Here is a 17909-nt window from a genome sequence, read left to right on the forward strand (position 1 = left end):
TGAGCATGCTCAGTAGGAGGACAGAGGGACTTAGCCCCTGGAGAGATTTGCTGCAAGGCAATCTCCTCTGCGGTAGCTAAAGAGCAAGAGACCGCAGAATGTAAGGGTCTGGATTCCTGCAGAGCAGACGCATGAACCTGACTCCTAACAGTTTATTGAAAGTTTAAATATGCTTTAAGAAGTAATTCACTTAATCTTATTATCCTGTTCACTCTAGCAATTCCTCTGAGATGAGTGCAGGCCTTCCTTCTTTCTGAGTGTATTTACTTTGTACCCTTGTCTGTAGAGGAGGAGCTTCACTGGTGCTGGAGTGCAGCACTGACTTATCTCAGCTAAGACAAAGCTAGATCCTCAGGCTACATTCACACAATGGGCGTAGCCAGGATCAAAACTGGGGGGGGGGCAGAACCTCATACTGTTCCGCAGAACCTCATACTGCACACCTCAGCTGCTGCAGAACCTCATACTGCACACCCCTACACTTGAAAATAAAGCCTGCTCCTTAAGAAGATGTGAATGCAGTCTATTTATTCCAACTATCAATTGATGTTGATGTGTTACTGAAGATGAGCAATGCCTGTCCTGGGCGTCCTTTTGGGCAGCTATGAGGTGCACCTAACTGGTGCTAAAAAAAAAAATGGAGTGTTAGTCTGTGTGCTACCCAGCTTTCATTCTTTTTGGTACAGATAAGATATGGATAGACAGATATGGATAAATGGATGGATAGAGCAGATTTCTAATCTGATTTTGCTATTGAAAACATCTATGAGCTCAGAAACCTTTCAGGTGATGCGGTTTTTTAAAAAGCTGATCTGTTTTTACAGCTGAACAACGTATCCTCAAAAAACGCAGAAAAAACGCTGTGTGTGAATGTAGCCTTAGATCTGGAATAGAGCAGCCATTTATAGGAAATTTCATAACTTTCCCAAATTCCTATGAAAAAATATTCAGCACATTCTGCATTGAACTACTGTACCCAATTTATTATATATTTTAGGAGTCGGTCCATTTTATACCGACTCCACCAAAATGAGCACCGACTCTGACTCCACAGCCCTGGTGGAAAGATCATGGTTTGGGGTTACATTCAGTATGGGGGTGTGCGAAACATTTGCAAGGTGGAAGGCAATATCAATAGCCTAAAATATCAAGAAGTATTAGCTACCTCTTATATTCCAAATCATAAAATGGGTCAAATTCTGCAGCAGGATGGTGCTCCATCTCATACATCCATCTCTACAACAAAGTTCCTCCAGGCAAAAAAGATCAAGGTGCTCAAGGACTGGCCAGCCCAGTCACCAGACATGAACATCATTGAGCATGTTTGGGGTAGAATGAAAGAGGAAGCTTGGAAGACAAAACCAAAGAATCTAGATGAACTCTGGGAGGCATGTAATGTAAAGGGGGTTTTACACATAGCGATATCGCTATAACGTCACCGATTTTGTGACGTTATAGCGATATCGCTATGTGTGATACTTACCTGCGACCGGCTCCCCCGCTGTCCATCGCTGATCGCGCGACAATGTCCGGCTCCATTTCTCGTCGGGCGCTTCCTGCTGGCGCCGGTGAGCGACGCGTGGAGGCGGGCGGGAGGACGTCAGGATCGCTGTGTGTGTGAAAGGTGAGTATCGTGCGCTGCATCGCTGCTGCATCGCTGTGAGATCTGCCTGTGTGACAGCTCACTAGCGATCATTTAGCGATGCACCAGCGATCCTGACCGGGTCGGATCGCTGGTCGGATCGCTGGTGCATCGCTAAATGTAAAGGGGCCTTAAGACTGCATTCTTTGCTATTCCTGATGACTTCATTAATAAATTGTATGAATCATTGTTGAACCGCATGGATGCAGTCCTTCAAGCTCATGGAAGTCACACAAAATATTAAATATGACTCTAATAGCATCACAACTTCACTGACCAATGTTATGCAACATATATTTGTATTTTAAGTTAATTATTTGTTTGAATATCACATTACTTTCTGTTGCCGACAAAACTTTTGTCTTGCCAAAATCTGACCATTCTGTGTCCATTAAATGATCAATATTTCTGCATTGATGCCAATTTATTTTCTTACCCTAAACCACATTTCGGAGGGTTTCAGCTTTCAAAAGAATAATTTATACAACCAATGGATGAATTCAACGTCAGGTTATAAGCTTCTATTTAGATAACATGGATAAGCGACACAACTTCTGTTAGGGAGTGTATGCTTTACTTTAATATTTTGGTAGATCGGACTTTTACAGACAATAACAGATATGTTTGTTTTTTCCTTTATTTTTAAACTGGTAAGTAAGGATGATTTGAATTTGTATATATTTTTTATTTTTTAAACATTTTGTATTTTTTTACTTTATTTTTTAGTCGCCTTTGGGAATTTTTTTGGTATTCCATGATGGTCTGCTATGAAGCCCAGCCTTATTTACATAAGAAGTAGAAAATTATAAAATCGTATACAAAGATAGATGTTTTCAATTTAAAAAGAATAAGATTATTTTATTCACTTTCAGTAATGTGAGCCCCGTTATGTAAGTTTCTATGAGTTTATTATAATCACATGGTCAGGGATAATCTGCCTGGTGTAATAACCCTATGGGGATTTGCTTCTTAAATACTGCATCAATGCTGTTTTTTCTTAATAGAAACATTCATCAACACATTTTATAAATAGATAAAATCTTCCATACACAAAGAACGGAACAATCACTGGTAATGAATAGGTTACAGTTCTGCAGAGATCCAATCTTAGAGTTTATTAATATGATTTCATACAATTGTGCAGAAAAAAAGTGTTGCTAGCTATTTTTGACAATGATGCAATGACTGCTTTATTATAACATTGGTGTAAAGAATAGCTTTATTTATTTCATATATTAATAGTACACATGAAAATTCAAAACTTTGTAATAATATATCTTACTAACGAAATCTGCCCTTTTTTCCTCTTGGACTGATCTTTCATTCAGAAAACTCTGTATTAAGTGGTAAAATCTGTATACAGTGAAGACAGATTTCCCCATTACTGAGATAGGAGATGGCTGTTGCTGCTCATAAAAGGTCCATGGAGTGGTCCGGAGGATCTAGAGGCAGGCACAGCCAATCTACTGCAATTTCTCCATAAAGGGAAAGTTACTGTATGTGGGACTTAGTTTTTTTTTTCGCTATGGGGTTAAGAACTTACCAGAAGTTAGTTGATAACCTGCTTCTGCTGCCTTGCGGCGATTTTTTTTTTTTTTTTTTTTTTTTCTAGCTTGGTGCAGTCACGGACCACTCCTGCCAGCAATTCTGCTCCTGGTGACATCACGTCCACTGAGCAGTTTCTTCTCTTCCGCTCTGCTCTGTCAGTGGGGAGTCACTGTTGATGTCATGCTGATTGACAGCCGATTCCTCCGCTGAGCTGGCTGTCAATCAACATGACGGCAGTGACGCCCCATCGACAGAGCATACTGGATGTGGAGAGCTGGTCTGTTTCCGTGAGGTCAAATGTAGCTGGAGAATCGCTTCCTCGGTATGAACAGATTGGCGCTGCCAGAACAGGCAGGTAGTTAGCAACTACCTGTTGGTAAGTTCTTAGCCCATAGCCCCCACAAAAAAACCTCCAAAGTTCCTGAAAACCCCTTTAAGTTTTCTAGTGAGAGGACAGTGATTACTGTGCTGATGGCCATTACTGTGTTCGCACACTGTAGTGAGGTCTTATTCATTTCACTTACCACATGTTGGTAACTGGTTATTTACATCTGATCTACAATTAGTATAATTAGTCTGATTGCATGATAAAAATGTAGGGCCCGATTCATCATTTGCATTTTCTTTAAGTTATTTTCATGAGTTTGGTGTTAAGTAAGAAAATTGACTTTTCTTCCTGTCTTGAAGTGCTATGGCGACTTTCAGCAGCAAAAGTCGCAATTTTTTTTATAAAGCATTGAAAAATGGGCCAAAGATCTGGCATATTTTAAATTTCACCAGGTTGGGACTGGATTGAAATAGCAGCAATTTTTATTTTTTTAAGTTGTAATTGATGAATCAGGTGAAACCAACTGGAGTCTCTAAACCCCCGGAAAACAAATAAAACAAAACAGGCGAGAGAAGATGCAAATAGAATAAAGAACTGGGTGCAAAGGTAATGATGAATCAGGGTTGTAGTTTATAGGGAGGTGACAGACATTTTTCCCAACACACTGACTGCTGTGCTACCTGATGTCCCCAACACAGCCTCTCACACAGAAAGACATTTCCACAGAGATCCCCCCATATAGTATGATGTCCTCACACAGCCCCTCATTCATTATGATGCACCCACAAAGCCCCTATACAGTGTGATTTTTTTTTTTCCCCACAGAACCCTTCATGCATTATGATGTCCGCACAAAGCCCCTATTCAGTCATATGTCCCCCACAAAGCAACCCACATAGTATGATGTCCCCTCAAAGCCCCTTTTACAGTATCATGTTCCCACAACCCCTCATTCATTATGATGTCCCTACAAATTTCCCACACATTATTATGTTCCCACAAAGCCCCTAACACAGTATGATGTCCTCACAAAGTCTCCCCGTACAGTATGATGTCCCCACCCTCACACATTATGATGTCCCCACAAATCCCCCACACATTATGATGTCCCCACAAAGCCCCTCAGTGTTATGCCCTCGCAAATCCTCCCCATGCAGTATGATGTCCCCACACAGCCCATAACGCATTATGATATCCTCACAAAGCCGCATACAGTATTGTTCCCACAAAGCAACTCACACAGTATGATGTCCCCATAAAGCCTCCCTATGCAGTATGCTGTCCCCTCACAGCCCTCCACACTATATAGTGTGATGCACAGGAGCGCTCTTATGTTCTCTGTGAGCGAGCCACTGACTGACGTTTCTGGCAGCGGATTGTCTCTTGGAGAATAAAAGATTGGCAGTCCAAAAGACGTGCCTGATCCCCATCTCCACTGAAAGATGATTGTTAGACTGCTGGCTCAACCCTTTGATATTGGCACGTTGGGATGACATCAGTCTAAAGCCCCCGTTACACACTGCGATATCGCTAGCAATATCGCTGTAAAGTCACCGATTTTGTGACGTTGCAGCGATATCGCTGCATGTGATACCTCCGACCGGCTCCCCCACTGGTTATCGCTGATCGCGCGAGAAGCTCCTGGACCATTCCTCGTCGGTCACTTCCTGCGGCGCTTCCTGTGGCGCCGACGAGCGACGCGTGGAGCCGGGCGAGAGGACGCAGGATCGCCGCGTCTGACAGGTAAGTAGCGATCCCCGTCCCCAGCGATGTCGCTGGTGAGATCTGCCTGTGCGGCAGCTCACTAGCGACCACCTAGCGATGCACCAGCGATCCTGACCGCGTCATATCGCTGGTCGGGATTGCTGGTGCATCGCTAGGTTTAACGGTACCCTAATGTACATTGAGACTTTTAGGTGCCCCACGCACAATAGATGGTTCAGCCGAACATTCATCGGCTATCTCTCCTGACTCCTACCTTTACAGGAGCGCTCGCTCTGGTTTCCAGACTCCTTCGGTGGTCTTATCTCACTGAGAAAAAAGAATCAGCTGGACCCTTATCTCAGCTGACATAATCTGTCCATGAGAGTCAGGAGGCTGCCATGCGTGTTAGGGTCCCGTTACATTTAGCGATGCACCAGCGATCCCGACAACGATATGACGCGGTCAGGATCGCTGGTGCATCGCTAAATGGTCGCTAGTGAGCTGCCAAACAGGCAGATCTCACAGCGATGCAGCAGTGATAAGCGATCTGTTGGCGGTCGCTGTTACCTTTCACACCGCAGCGATGATGGCGACTTCCGCCTGCGTCCATGCGTTGCTAGTCGGCGCCAGCGGGACACCAACGAGGAAAAAATGGCCCAGGCACTTCGAGCAGGGGGGGGCGGTCGCAGGTACGTGTCACACAAAGCGAGATCGCTAGCGATGTCGCTGTTGGGTCACAGAATCGGTGACGCTTTAGCGATATCGCTATGTGTGAAAGGCCCTTTAAACCTTGGGCTGAGCCCTCCAGTATCAATGCCGCCATCGTTAGACTAGTGTAAGGGGTCCTTTAGACCCAATAATGAGATCTATGACTGTATTTGACTAGAATACATTTATATTTACTCTTTGACTTGTTCAGCATAGTTGTGGTGGTTGTCATCATAAAAATAGATCATCGCTAGATTGTGCGCACTCGTGATCTGAGGGCACCTGGATGAAGAGGATTTCATTTCTGTAGTGTTCAGTACTTTATCAGGTGGATAGTATTTATAGAGCTCTGCTAACCCATGATCACCAAATGCATTCAGTGTGCACTGAAAAATTCTGCTTTTACACAATATCCAAAAATCTAAAGTTGCTGTTCTATTCTTTTTTTCTTGTTACATAGCAGTTTCCCATAGATAAAAAAAATCACTAGTAATTGTAAGACATTATGGAGGAAATCTATCAAGAATGGCATTTCATATCAGAATTTTGAACTAGTAAAGTGCTCCAAATTGTGCACCTGTTAATAAATGTGGTCCTTCTTTGGACTGTCCATGCACTGTGAACAATGTGGTAGGTGTCATGATCCAGACCGGGTTTTGGGTCTTTTCTCTCCTTTCCTGGTCTGTTACGTTAGGGGTTAACTTTCTCTGCCTCATTTTGGTCTCCGGTCTGCTATTACCCTGCGCTGCATGCTGCAGGCAGTGCCAGTTCTATTTCCTGCCTACGGTTTGTGTCTGCCTTTGGTGAAACCCTGATTTGTCCTGCTGCGTTTAGCTGACTTTGCCTGTCTCTGTTCACTCCTCTCATACCTGTGCCGTCTCTGTGTGTCCCTGTTTGTTTGGATTCCCCGGTACTTGACTCTGCTTTATCTCTAACCTGATTCTGTGTACTTACTAAAAATCTATGTTAGAATGGCTGAATAATCCTTTTGGCATGTTTTCCTGCCTCATAATAAAATTAGCCTTTTATCAGCCCAATTCTAGCTCATCTTAATTGGATCATGCAGCTATTCTTCCAATATAGATTTCTTAAAGTGAAGTACATGATAAGGTCTAAGAGATCTATATAATGTATGCCCTTTATACTGTGAAATCTTGTATCCATAGTTTTAATTCAGTGTTGTACTGTTTTTCTAAATACCCGAAAACATGATATTTTGCTAAGAGAGGGGCAATTAGCGTCTTAAAATTGCATTTACATTTTGCATGGTCAACAGATCAATACACTTATCAGCAAGGAATTGAAGGAAGTCTGGTCCAAAATTCCTATTAAAGTATGTTCATATACAAACAAGGTGCGTAAGCACTGAGGGTGGGGCATGAGGGTCTCTGACAGTTTCTTTTGCTATTTCTGGCTCCCGCTGCATTGATGGACAGTATTGGGTCAGCCTGTGAAACTGTCAGAGGAAGGGCCCTCTGCACATAAACATAGAGCAGTTTTCTCCAATACTGTCTAGTGGATTTTTAACCCCTTAGCCAATTTTGACCTTAATGACCTTAATTTTTTTCGCAAAAATTTTGCTTTATCTCCAAATGTGTGTTGTTTTCACAAAGGTAACAAACAGGAGAACATGGACGCTAAAATTTGTTGTGCAATTTCTCCGGAGTATGCAGATACCCCAGATGTGGGGGAAATCCACTGTTTGGGCGCTCGGCAGGGCTCGGAACGAAAGGAGCACTGTTTGACTTTTTTGAACACAAAAATGGCTGGAATTGAGAGCAGACACCATGTCACATTTGGAGAGCCCCTGATATGCCTAAGCAGTGGAAATCCCACACAAGTGACCCCATTTTGGAAACTAGACCCCTTAAAGATTGTATTTAGATGTGTGGTGAGCACCTTGAACCCTGAGGTTCTTCACAGAAGTTTATAATGTAGAGTTATGAAAATAAAACAATAAATCACATTTTACCCACAAAAATGTACTTTAAGCCCATTTTTTTTTTTCACAAGGGTAACAGGAGAAAATGGACCCCAAAATTTATTGTGCAATTGCTCCTAGATGCGTCAATACCCCATATGTGGGGGGAATACTACTATTTGGGTGCACAGCAGGTCTTGGAAGGAAAGGAGTATCTTTGACTTTTTGAAACTAAAAATGGCTGTAATCGAGAGCAAATGATATGTCGTGTATGGAGAGTCCCTGATGTGCCTAAATAGTAGAAACCCTCCACAAGTGACACCATTTTGGAAACCAGACACCTTTAAAGAATGTATCTAGATGAGTGGTGAGCACCTTGAATCGCCAGATGCTTCACAAAAGGAGAAAATGGACCCCCAAATTTGTTGTGCAATTTCTCCTAAGTACACCGATACCCCATATGTGTTTGGGCAACGGCAGTCCTCGGAAAGGAAGGAATGACGTTTTGGAATGCAGACTTTGGTGCAATGGTCTGCGGGCATCATGTCACGTTTGGAGAGCCCCTGATGTGCCTAAACAGTGAAAAACCCTTACAAGTTAGGCTAGTTTCACACTATGTTTGGCAGCGCCGCATGGCCTGCGTGCCCATTGTTAAAGATAGGGTACGCAGGCCGCATGCAGACGTACGTGGAGCTGAAGGAAGAGGGGCGGCAGTGGGCGGGACTTAATGGAGGAACTACACAGCCCTCCGCAGCTCTGCCGAACGCTATTGTGAAACTAGCCTTACCCTATTTGGAAACTACACTCATCAAGGATTTTATCCAGGGGTATAGTGAGCATTTTGAACACACATGTACTACATAGAATTTGATAACATTAGGTCATCATATTGAAAATTTTTATTTTTTTTTCACAAAAATATTTTCGCCCCAAATTTTTAATTTTTACAATGGATAATAGGAGAAAATGGATCCCTTAATTTATTGTGCAATTTGTCCTGAACACGACTATACCCCATATGTGGTCAAAAATTTCTGCTTGAGCACATGGCAGGGCTAGGAAAGGAAAGAGTGCCATTTGCCTGGTATAGATTGTGAACGCCATGAAAACAGCAGAAACCCCCCACAAGTGACCCCATTTTGTCAACTAGACCCCTCAAGGAATTTATGTAGGGGTGTAGTGAGTATTTTGAACCCATAGGTGCCTCACAGAATTTTATAACATTGAGATGTGGAATTATGATATTTTAGTGGTAAAAATTGAATTTTTATATTTGCTGCAAATTTGTCAGGTACACAAGGGTTAATAGGTGAAACTAAACCCCACAATCTATTGCGCAGTTTCTCCTAAACGCGGTGCTGCCCCATATGTTGTCAGAAATGACTGTTAGGCCACATGTCAGGGCTGAGGAGGAAGCAGCGCTATTTAGCTATTGGAACACAGATTTTATAGAATAGGTCACAATCGACATTGGTGGAGCCCCGAAGATGCCAGAACAGCAGAAAAAAATCCCCAAAGTGACCCCATTGTAGAAACTGCACCTCTCAATCAATTCATCTACGGTTGCAAAAACTATTTTGTAACATTCACACTAGGCTTTGTTTCTGGAGAATTGCAAATCTGCCAGTCTAGTGTCCATACATTGTTTCCCCATACAGATATGGAGAAGGAAGACCCAGTGCACAGTCCGGCCCCTGTGCACCCAAATATAGTTAGCAGAAAACTTCAAATGGTGATTACAAAAGAACAACAAAGCGTATTTCTCCACCAAAGGTATCAATTTAATCAGTATTACAGGACCATTACCGCCATGGCTTTACTTTACATTATAAAGTAGTGCTGACAGGTGTTCTTTAACCTATTAGGTGCCATGCACTTGATATCTCTGTAATGGAGCGCTGAGATTGAAAAAAAAAAAGCAAAAAATGTGTTATTCTGCTCTGCAGCCACGATTACTTTGTGTGTCCGGTTAAACATGAAGCATTCGATAATACGTCCTCTTTATCATGTGTTTATTAGCAGCAAAAAGCGCTCTTCCATTAGATGTCATGTCTTCTCCATTAATACTGCCTGGTTGTAATTGTGTGTGATCTGCTCAGTTCGCTGTCTTATTCTTCCTTTTTTTTTTTTTTTTTACCAGTCTTTCAGTTTATCAAGAAAGAAAATTGTGCACTACACCAGCTATGATCAGAGGAAAAGAGCCAACGCAGCTTTCCTGATTGGCGCGTATGCGGTAAGCGTTTAATAAAGACGTGAACCCAAGAACCCTGACCTGCCGCCCCTTGTGTGTGTGAGGAGTGACAAGTTCCTGACCTGCAGCCGTTACTGTTCTGAGCCGATCTCCCCTTTGTCTGAGAGATTCTCATTCTGCCTTGTTAATATTTTATAACCGGACAGAAATAAATAGAACGGCTCTCGTATGTCAGGGTCCGGTTCAGGCTTTCATCATAGTGTGCGCATCAAGCCAAGCAGTGCAGCAGATTTAGAAGGCCTTTATTGCAGGATGACGCTTATTACGGGGCATCTTCTATGCTGGCAAATCTGGGAGAACTGTGATTCTACTGTAGGGTTTCTTGATAGTCGTCCGATTTTAATCTCGGGCTTAGAGAGTGATCACCAGCATGTAATTACAGTTCGGTAATTGTGTCCCGCTTTCCTGCTACGCCGGTAGAAGACTGCCGTGCATGGAGCATCTACACTAAATTAGGGCTGGGTACACCAGGGAAAATAGTGGATTTCTGCTCTGGTTATTAGATGCTTCTCCAGAGCCGGAAAACACACTATATTGTACGCATATGCCCATAAAAGAATTATTAGGGTATATTCACACTTAGAATTTTTTATGCTTTGCATATATATATATGGCAAGGGCAGAAAACTGCAGCATTTTATATGGTTTTGGTGCCAAACTATTTTGATCTCAAGTGGGAAAAACTAGTAAAAGCGCTGAAAGAATTGACATTGATTTATTTAAAAAAAAAATAAAAATGCACAAGTTAAAAACCTAAATGAAAAAAAGCACAGCGTGCAAATGATATTTTAGAAGTCTCATTAATTTTGCTGTTACTATAAAACACTGTTTATTTTCCACTGAAAATCATGTGTTGAGAAATAAATCAAGAACGCTACATGTGAATACACTCTAATCCATATATGCGTTTTTGCAGCGGTTTACAATAGTAGCAATATGAATGAGGATCTGGAATACTGTGTCCAGTTTTGGGCACCACATTTTAAAAAAGACATCAACAAACTGGAGCAAGTTCAGAAAAGAGCGACCAGAATGGTGACCGGTCTGCAAACCCTGTCTTATGAGGAAAGGTTGCAGGATTTGGGAATGTTTAGTTTGCAAAAGAGAAGACTGAGAGGAGACTTAATAGCTGTCTACAAAAAGCTAAAGGGCTGTCACATTGTAGAAGGATCAACTTTATTCTCATTTGCACAAGGAAAGACTAGAAGCAATGGGATGAAACTGAATGGGAGGAGACACAGATTAGATATTAGAAAAAACTTTTTGACAGAGTGATCAATGAGTGGAACAGGCTGCCACGAGAAGTGGTGAGTTCTCCTTCAATGGAAGCCTTCAAACAGAGGCTGGACAGACATCTGACTGGGATGATTTAGCGAATCCTGCTTTGAGCAGGGGGTTGGAACAGATGGCCCAGGAGGTCCCTTCCAACTCTACGATTCTATGAGGTTTCTACAGTCTTATGCACATGTTGCATTTTTTTCGACCTGCGGTACTTTTGTTTTCTTTTTCAGAACACAGAACATTAATTATTTCTGCGTGGTTTGCAGTCTTTTTACCCATTGAGATCAGTGAAGCTCTTTAAACAGTTGAAAGTAAAAAAAAATGCATGAAAATTGCATAAAAAGTGCTTAATTTATGCTACGTATTTCCTGCCAACACTGAAAAAAAGGCAGCAAAAATGTTGCGTGTGAACATACCCTTAAGTAGAGGTGCAGACGGTCGTATTTTTGATCCGAGTGCTATCTGATGTTTTGTTATTCTGTGGGTCTGTGCACATGTCCAGTTTTTTCCTTGGAATAAACCTTACTCCCAGCTATACGATAAGCCTCCGATCACGCCTGCTTTATGGCTTACATTTATAAACATATTTTAGTTCCTCCTGAGACCCCCATATATTTGGCGGAAGATCACACTGAGCTATGCTTGCTGTCAACTCCCCCCCCAAATAAGAAATTAAGGACAATATCCCGTAGTTTTCTGTAAAGAGTTCTGTAATATATGGGTTACAATATTAGACAGGAATTGGAGGCTTCCATATGTATCAGACAGACATGGGTGACTGAACGGTCACTGTTCATTGGTGGAAAAACGTTCCATCACACACCGCATCGGCAGGGTTTAATTTTTGTGGCCGATGATATGGCCAGCACTTATCATTGTCCAAAAAAATACAACATATTCAATCGATGGTGATCAGACATTGATCAATACTGACAATAGTTTATTTCACCAAAACAGCCGATGATAATTTACTATGGGTCAAAATTGGAGATCTTGGCCGACTTTTATATTGTGTATGTGGTGCCTGTACACCTCAGTTCTCACGATGAGCTCTCCGTGAGTTTTTGATGTTCCCAGTTTTCTGCACCATTTCTTCACCTATTAGGTAAAATAAGTTATGGTACTTACATTTCTTTTTTTATAGAAAATAAGGAGCATAAAATACTCACCAAAAGTCATTTTGGCATGTGTAGGTGACAGCTATCTTTCCCTGCTTGCTCACACACTTGCACGTTCACCTCTGGCGAGCATGCACGTCCTCTGTATGGGGGATTGGTGTACCGTAAGCCACTGCCAGACTGCGATGGTGGCAGCTTATCTTTTGGGAAAACTAAACAGTCAAGCAATTCAATACTCCCAATCCTTTTGATTTTTGAGACTCCCCCATACACATTAGATATTTACCAATTTCTACCGAAATCAGTCGATTCAGCTGACGTTAGTGGGGGCCTATATGGCATGGGGGCCTATGGTAGCTACAATTGAGTCCTACATTAAGAGACTATGGATCCAATTCATTATGGCATTTGCACTTTATTTCAGTCTACTTTTGGGTGTTTTTAGTCAGATGTCTGACATTATGTCACGTGAGCCCTGCAGCCAGTGATCAGCCACTAATGGGCCGCTTCATTCTCACCTTCTTCAGACGTACCTGATATCTAGAGGTGGTTGAACAGCCATAGCTCTCTCTTCTTCCACACTTCAGTTTTCTGCAAAGGATTACGTGGATTTCGTCCGCGCTGCCCAAATGATGAAATTCCAGAAGGTTAATAAAGTTTGACAGTGGGTTATTCTACGCGTTTCAAGGTTTTTGCAACCTCTTCTTCAGGAAATACCACCTGAAAAAGAGGTTGCAAAAAACCTTGAAACGCGTAGAATAACACACTGTCAAACTTTATTAACCTTCTGGAATTTCATCATTTGGGCAGCACGGACGAAATCCACGTATTCCTTTGCAGAGCTCTGTTTCAGATAGTCGGTGACCGACTTGTGGATCTGCAGCATGCTTTGAATACCTACTACCAGGTGAGCAGTTTTCTGTCAAACCGCTTACTTTATTTGTGGGATAAGACCCTATATTGCGCTTGTGTCTCCCTCTTTCCTCACAATACTAAACTTCAGTTTTATCAGAAGTAACTGAGAGTAAGGTGGCCCATTAACGGCTGCTGATTGGCTGCAAGGCTCACGTTGGAGACCGCCATCACTGGAATGGCGCTAGCACAGGAGGTTTGTATAATATGTTTTCACGCTATGTGGGGGGATATTGTAATTGAGATTATTTCATTTGTGTACGTCTTTTTTTTTTTTCTATGTTCCCCACTGTTGGCCAGGTTTGAGGTTTTGAAATATTTTGCTCTTCGTGAAAAACGACCTTTTAATAAGTCACTCCAATTTCCCATTCAGTGATTTTGTGAACGCACAAAAGAATCCTGTGAATGCATTCTCTGCAACCTTTTAATCTCATTTTCCATCTGTGCTGTTGATGCCGCCACAACACACCAGCCAGCGTGCTTCCTGGCTTGGCACATGGTGCTGTCCAGGAGCATTACATTTCTTGTGGTTCTTCTATAGACTTTTGTTATTTATGGAGTGATTGTGTATGTTATTCACTATGTAGGCATTGTCATTACTAGTAACCTCCTTCAATATACATTATTTTTTCATTTTTTATGTTAATATCTGTATTAGATTTAAGAGCGGTTGGTTGGAGGATTTAGAGACTCGTCCTCATTATGTCATAAAGATCTCCTTGTCATTAAAGAGGATATCTGGGACTTTAGAAAAAAAAGGCATGTACCGTAATTGCTAGCAGGGGCAACTACCTAACTGTTGTACCCGGCGCCGGTCATTGACCGCTCCTGCCAGACTCAGCTACCCCCTGTCATCAGAGCAGCAGTTTCTCTTCCTGTTGATAGGGCGGGACTACTGGTGTAATGCTGATTGACAGCAGACTCCCGCTGCCTAATTGGAGGAAGCCGGCTGTCACTCAGCATGACACAGTAGTCCTGCCTTGTCAACCTGGATGAGAAACGGCTGCTCTGTTGACAGGGAGTAGCTGAATCCCTGGCAGGAGCAGTCAAGGACCAGCGCTGAGTACCACAGACAGGTGGTTGCCTCTGTTAGTTATATGCCAAGTTCTGGATATCCCCGTTAATAATATTGGACATATGGTGACCTTGTTATCTGCTGTTCTGCTGGCTATTGGCTCCATCATGTAGTAGTGCAGTGCATTGTGCTGGCGGGGCAGTATTATGACTTCTTCATTCTTGTAGTTATTGTCTTTGTATTGATAATGGGGAATGTTTCTTTTTTCTTGAAACTAGATGATCTACTTGAAGAAGACCCCAGAGGAGGCATACAGAGCACTGCTGAGCGGATCCAGCCCCCATTATCTCCCATTCAGGTAAGTAGCTAAACAAGAGCGATGTTGGGGCAGAATTACTAAAACTGTCTGGAACTGACTGTTTCCCATAGCAATCAGAGTGCAGTTTCATTTTTCATGTGCGCATAAAGAAATGAAAGCTTTGCTGTGATTGATTGCTAAGGGCAGCAATGACTGTGCTTCTTTTGGACATTTTTTTTTTTATCTACCCCATTTTTAGTCATATGGAGCACATTGAAGACAGTTAGGCTATGTGCACACGCTGCGGATTCTGCTGCGGATTTGGCCCTGCAGAACCGCAGCAGAATCAGCTGCGTTGTACAGTACCATTAAAATGAATGGAAATTGGAAACCGCAGTGCAGACGGTGCGGAATTTTCCGTGCGGATTTGCTGCAGTTTCAAAACTGCAGAAAGAATTGACATGTCAATTCTTTCTGCGGATTCCGCTGCGGTTTGCCATCTGCTCCATTGTAGTGATGATAAACCGCAGCCTAATCCGCAGATAAACCACAAGTCTTCTGACCTGCGGATTTACCTGCGGATTTTACTAAATCGGCGTGGACAAATCCGCAGAGCATTCCGCAGCGTGTGCACACACCCTTAGAGTTTTGGGTTTAGCTTTGAGCTGCACACACTGACTGATGGTCCATACACACAGTTAAGGCACAGTCAGACGGCTGTATAACCCGGACAACATGGCAATGCCCGGACTGGCCGACAGCTCTCCTGACCGGAGCATGACAGCATATATATATCTATGCAGCTGTCGTACTGCTTGGTTCAAGAGAGCCGATGGCCAGTCCGTGCACTGCGATGTCGTCCGTGTTCGTGTTATACGGCCATCTGACTGCGCCCTTAGAGAAGTTTGGTCGGTTGTAGCAGCTCAGATCATTTCTACATTTAATATCCACATCTATATACAGTTAGGTCCAGAAATATTTGGACAATGACTGATTTGTCGTGATTTCAGCTCTGCAGGCCACTATTTTGGATTTAAAAATAAACACCGGAGATACAATTGAGGTAGAGACTTTCTGTTTTAATTAAAGGGGTTGATCAAAAATGTTTTGTCAAATGTTTAGTAATTGCAACCATTTTTCTACAAAGTCTCCTCATTTCAGAAGCTCAAAAATAATTGGACAAATTAATTTTATCATAAATAAAATGATTATTTTTAATACTTTGTAGACAATCCATTGCTGGCAATTACTGCCGGAAGTCTGAAAGCCATGGACATCACCAAACTTTGAGTTTCATCCTTTGTGATGCCTTGATGGCCTTTACTACAGCTGACTTCAAATGTTGCTTGTTTGTGGGTTTTTCTACCTTAAGTTTTGTCTTAAAGGGAACCCCGGTCACCATGTTTGGCCGATATACAGTGCAGAGCAAAAGTTTGGACACACCTTCTCATTCGAAGAGTTTTCTTTATTTTCATGACTATGAAAATTGTAGATCAAAATAAGGAAGTGGTTGCACTCAATTGCATTAAGGCATATCAAATATGAAATATATGAAATACGAATAGCATAATGGCTTTTGTAATTTAGAAAAAACATATGAGATACTTAGCACAAAATTTGGCCAAAAGATGTGAGCCCATTCACCAGCGACAAGGTGATCTCATTGAACGGGTCCCTATACTAACTGCCTAGTGTGAACTGACCTCTGGCTAATAACATGGTAAAGTCTGTATTTATAGGAAGATAGGAACCAAAATGTGATTGGATGTAATTAAAATCACAGCTTGATGAAGGGCGGAGTGCTCAGTCAGAAAGCTAACATACAAATGACAGAAAAAACTGACAGCACATCTACAACTAGTCTGAATAGGTGCATACCAAAAAACAGCGGTACATATCAAAATAAGGAAATGGTTGCACTCAATATTGGCCAAATTTTGTGCTAAGCATCTCATACGTTTTTTCTAAATTACAAAAGCCATTATGCTATTCGTATTTCATATATTTCATATTTGATGTGCCTTAATGCAATTGAGTGCAACCATTTCCTTATTTTGATATGTAAGCTGTTTTTTGGTATGCACCTATCCAGACTAGTTCTAGATGTGCCGTCAGTTTTTTTTTCATTTGTATGAAAATTGTAGATTCACTCTGAAGGCATCAAAACTATGAATTTACACATGTGGAATTATATAATTAACAAAAAAGTGTGAAACAACTGAAAATACTGTATGTCTTATATTCTAGGTTCTTCAAAGTAGCCTCCTTTTGCTTTGATTACTGCTTTGCACACTCTTGGCATTCTCTTGATGAGCTTCAAGAGGTAGTCACCGGAAATGGTCTTCCAACAGTCTTGAAGGAGTTCCCAGAGATGCTTAGCTCTTGTTGGCCGTTTTGCCTTCACTCTGCGGTCCAGCTCACCCCAAACCATTTTGATTGGGTTCATATTTTCAGTTGTTTCACACTTTTTTGTTAATTATATAATTCCACACGTGTTAATTCATAGTTTTGATGCCTTCAGAGTGAGTCTACAATTTTCATACAAATGAAAATAAAGAAAACTCTTTGAATGAGAAGGTGTGTCCAAACTTTTGGTCTGTAATGTACGTTACGGCCACTGCCTTTCAGGGCTTATCTACAGCATTCTATTATTCTATGGATAAGCCCCAATCCGACCTGCAAGAGAAGAAAATTAACTTTTATTATACTCACCCGGGGGAGCGGTCCGGGTCCAGCGCCTCCCATCTTATGATCGCCATCCTTCTGCTTGCTTCAAGGCTCTCTGGCATCATGCTCCTGCGCAGGCATACTTCTCTGCCCTGTTGAGGGCAGAGCAAAGTACTGCAGTGTGCAGGCGCCGGACCTCTCTGACCTTTCCCAGTGCATTGCAGTACTTTGCTCTGCCCTCAACAAAAATCGGAATAAAAAGCGATCAAAAAATGTCACATGCCCGAAAATGGTATCAATAAAAACGTCAACTCGTCCCGCAAAAAATAAGACCTCACATGACTCGGTGGGTCAAAATATGGAAAAATTATAGCTCTCAATATGTGGTGATGCATAAACTATTTTTACAATAAAAAGCGTCTTTTATAGTGTGACAGCCGCCAAAAATAAAAACCGCCATAAATAGTAAATCAAACCCCCCGTTATCACCCCCTTAGTTAGGGAAAAATAATAAAA

At 42.0% G+C, this 17909-nt stretch overlaps 1 protein-coding gene across 1 annotated transcript in view; it reads left to right on the forward strand.

Annotated features, from left to right (window-relative positions):
- Positions 1–17909, forward strand: part of CDC14A (cell division cycle 14A) — a 161330-nt gene that overhangs the window by 41964 nt on the left and 101457 nt on the right. The window contains exons 4-5 of the mRNA XM_073571653.1: positions 9992–10084; positions 14707–14786. Of these exons, the coding sequence (XP_073427754.1) occupies positions 9992–10084; positions 14707–14786 (173 nt within the window). The remainder of the gene's footprint in view (positions 1–9991; positions 10085–14706; positions 14787–17909) is intronic.

Source organism: Dendrobates tinctorius, unplaced genomic scaffold (assembly GCF_039654945.1).
Source record: "Dendrobates tinctorius isolate UK_male_01 unplaced genomic scaffold, ASM3965494v1 ptg000029l, whole genome shotgun sequence".
In the NCBI taxonomy this organism is placed as follows: domain Eukaryota; kingdom Metazoa; phylum Chordata; class Amphibia; order Anura; family Dendrobatidae; genus Dendrobates; species Dendrobates tinctorius.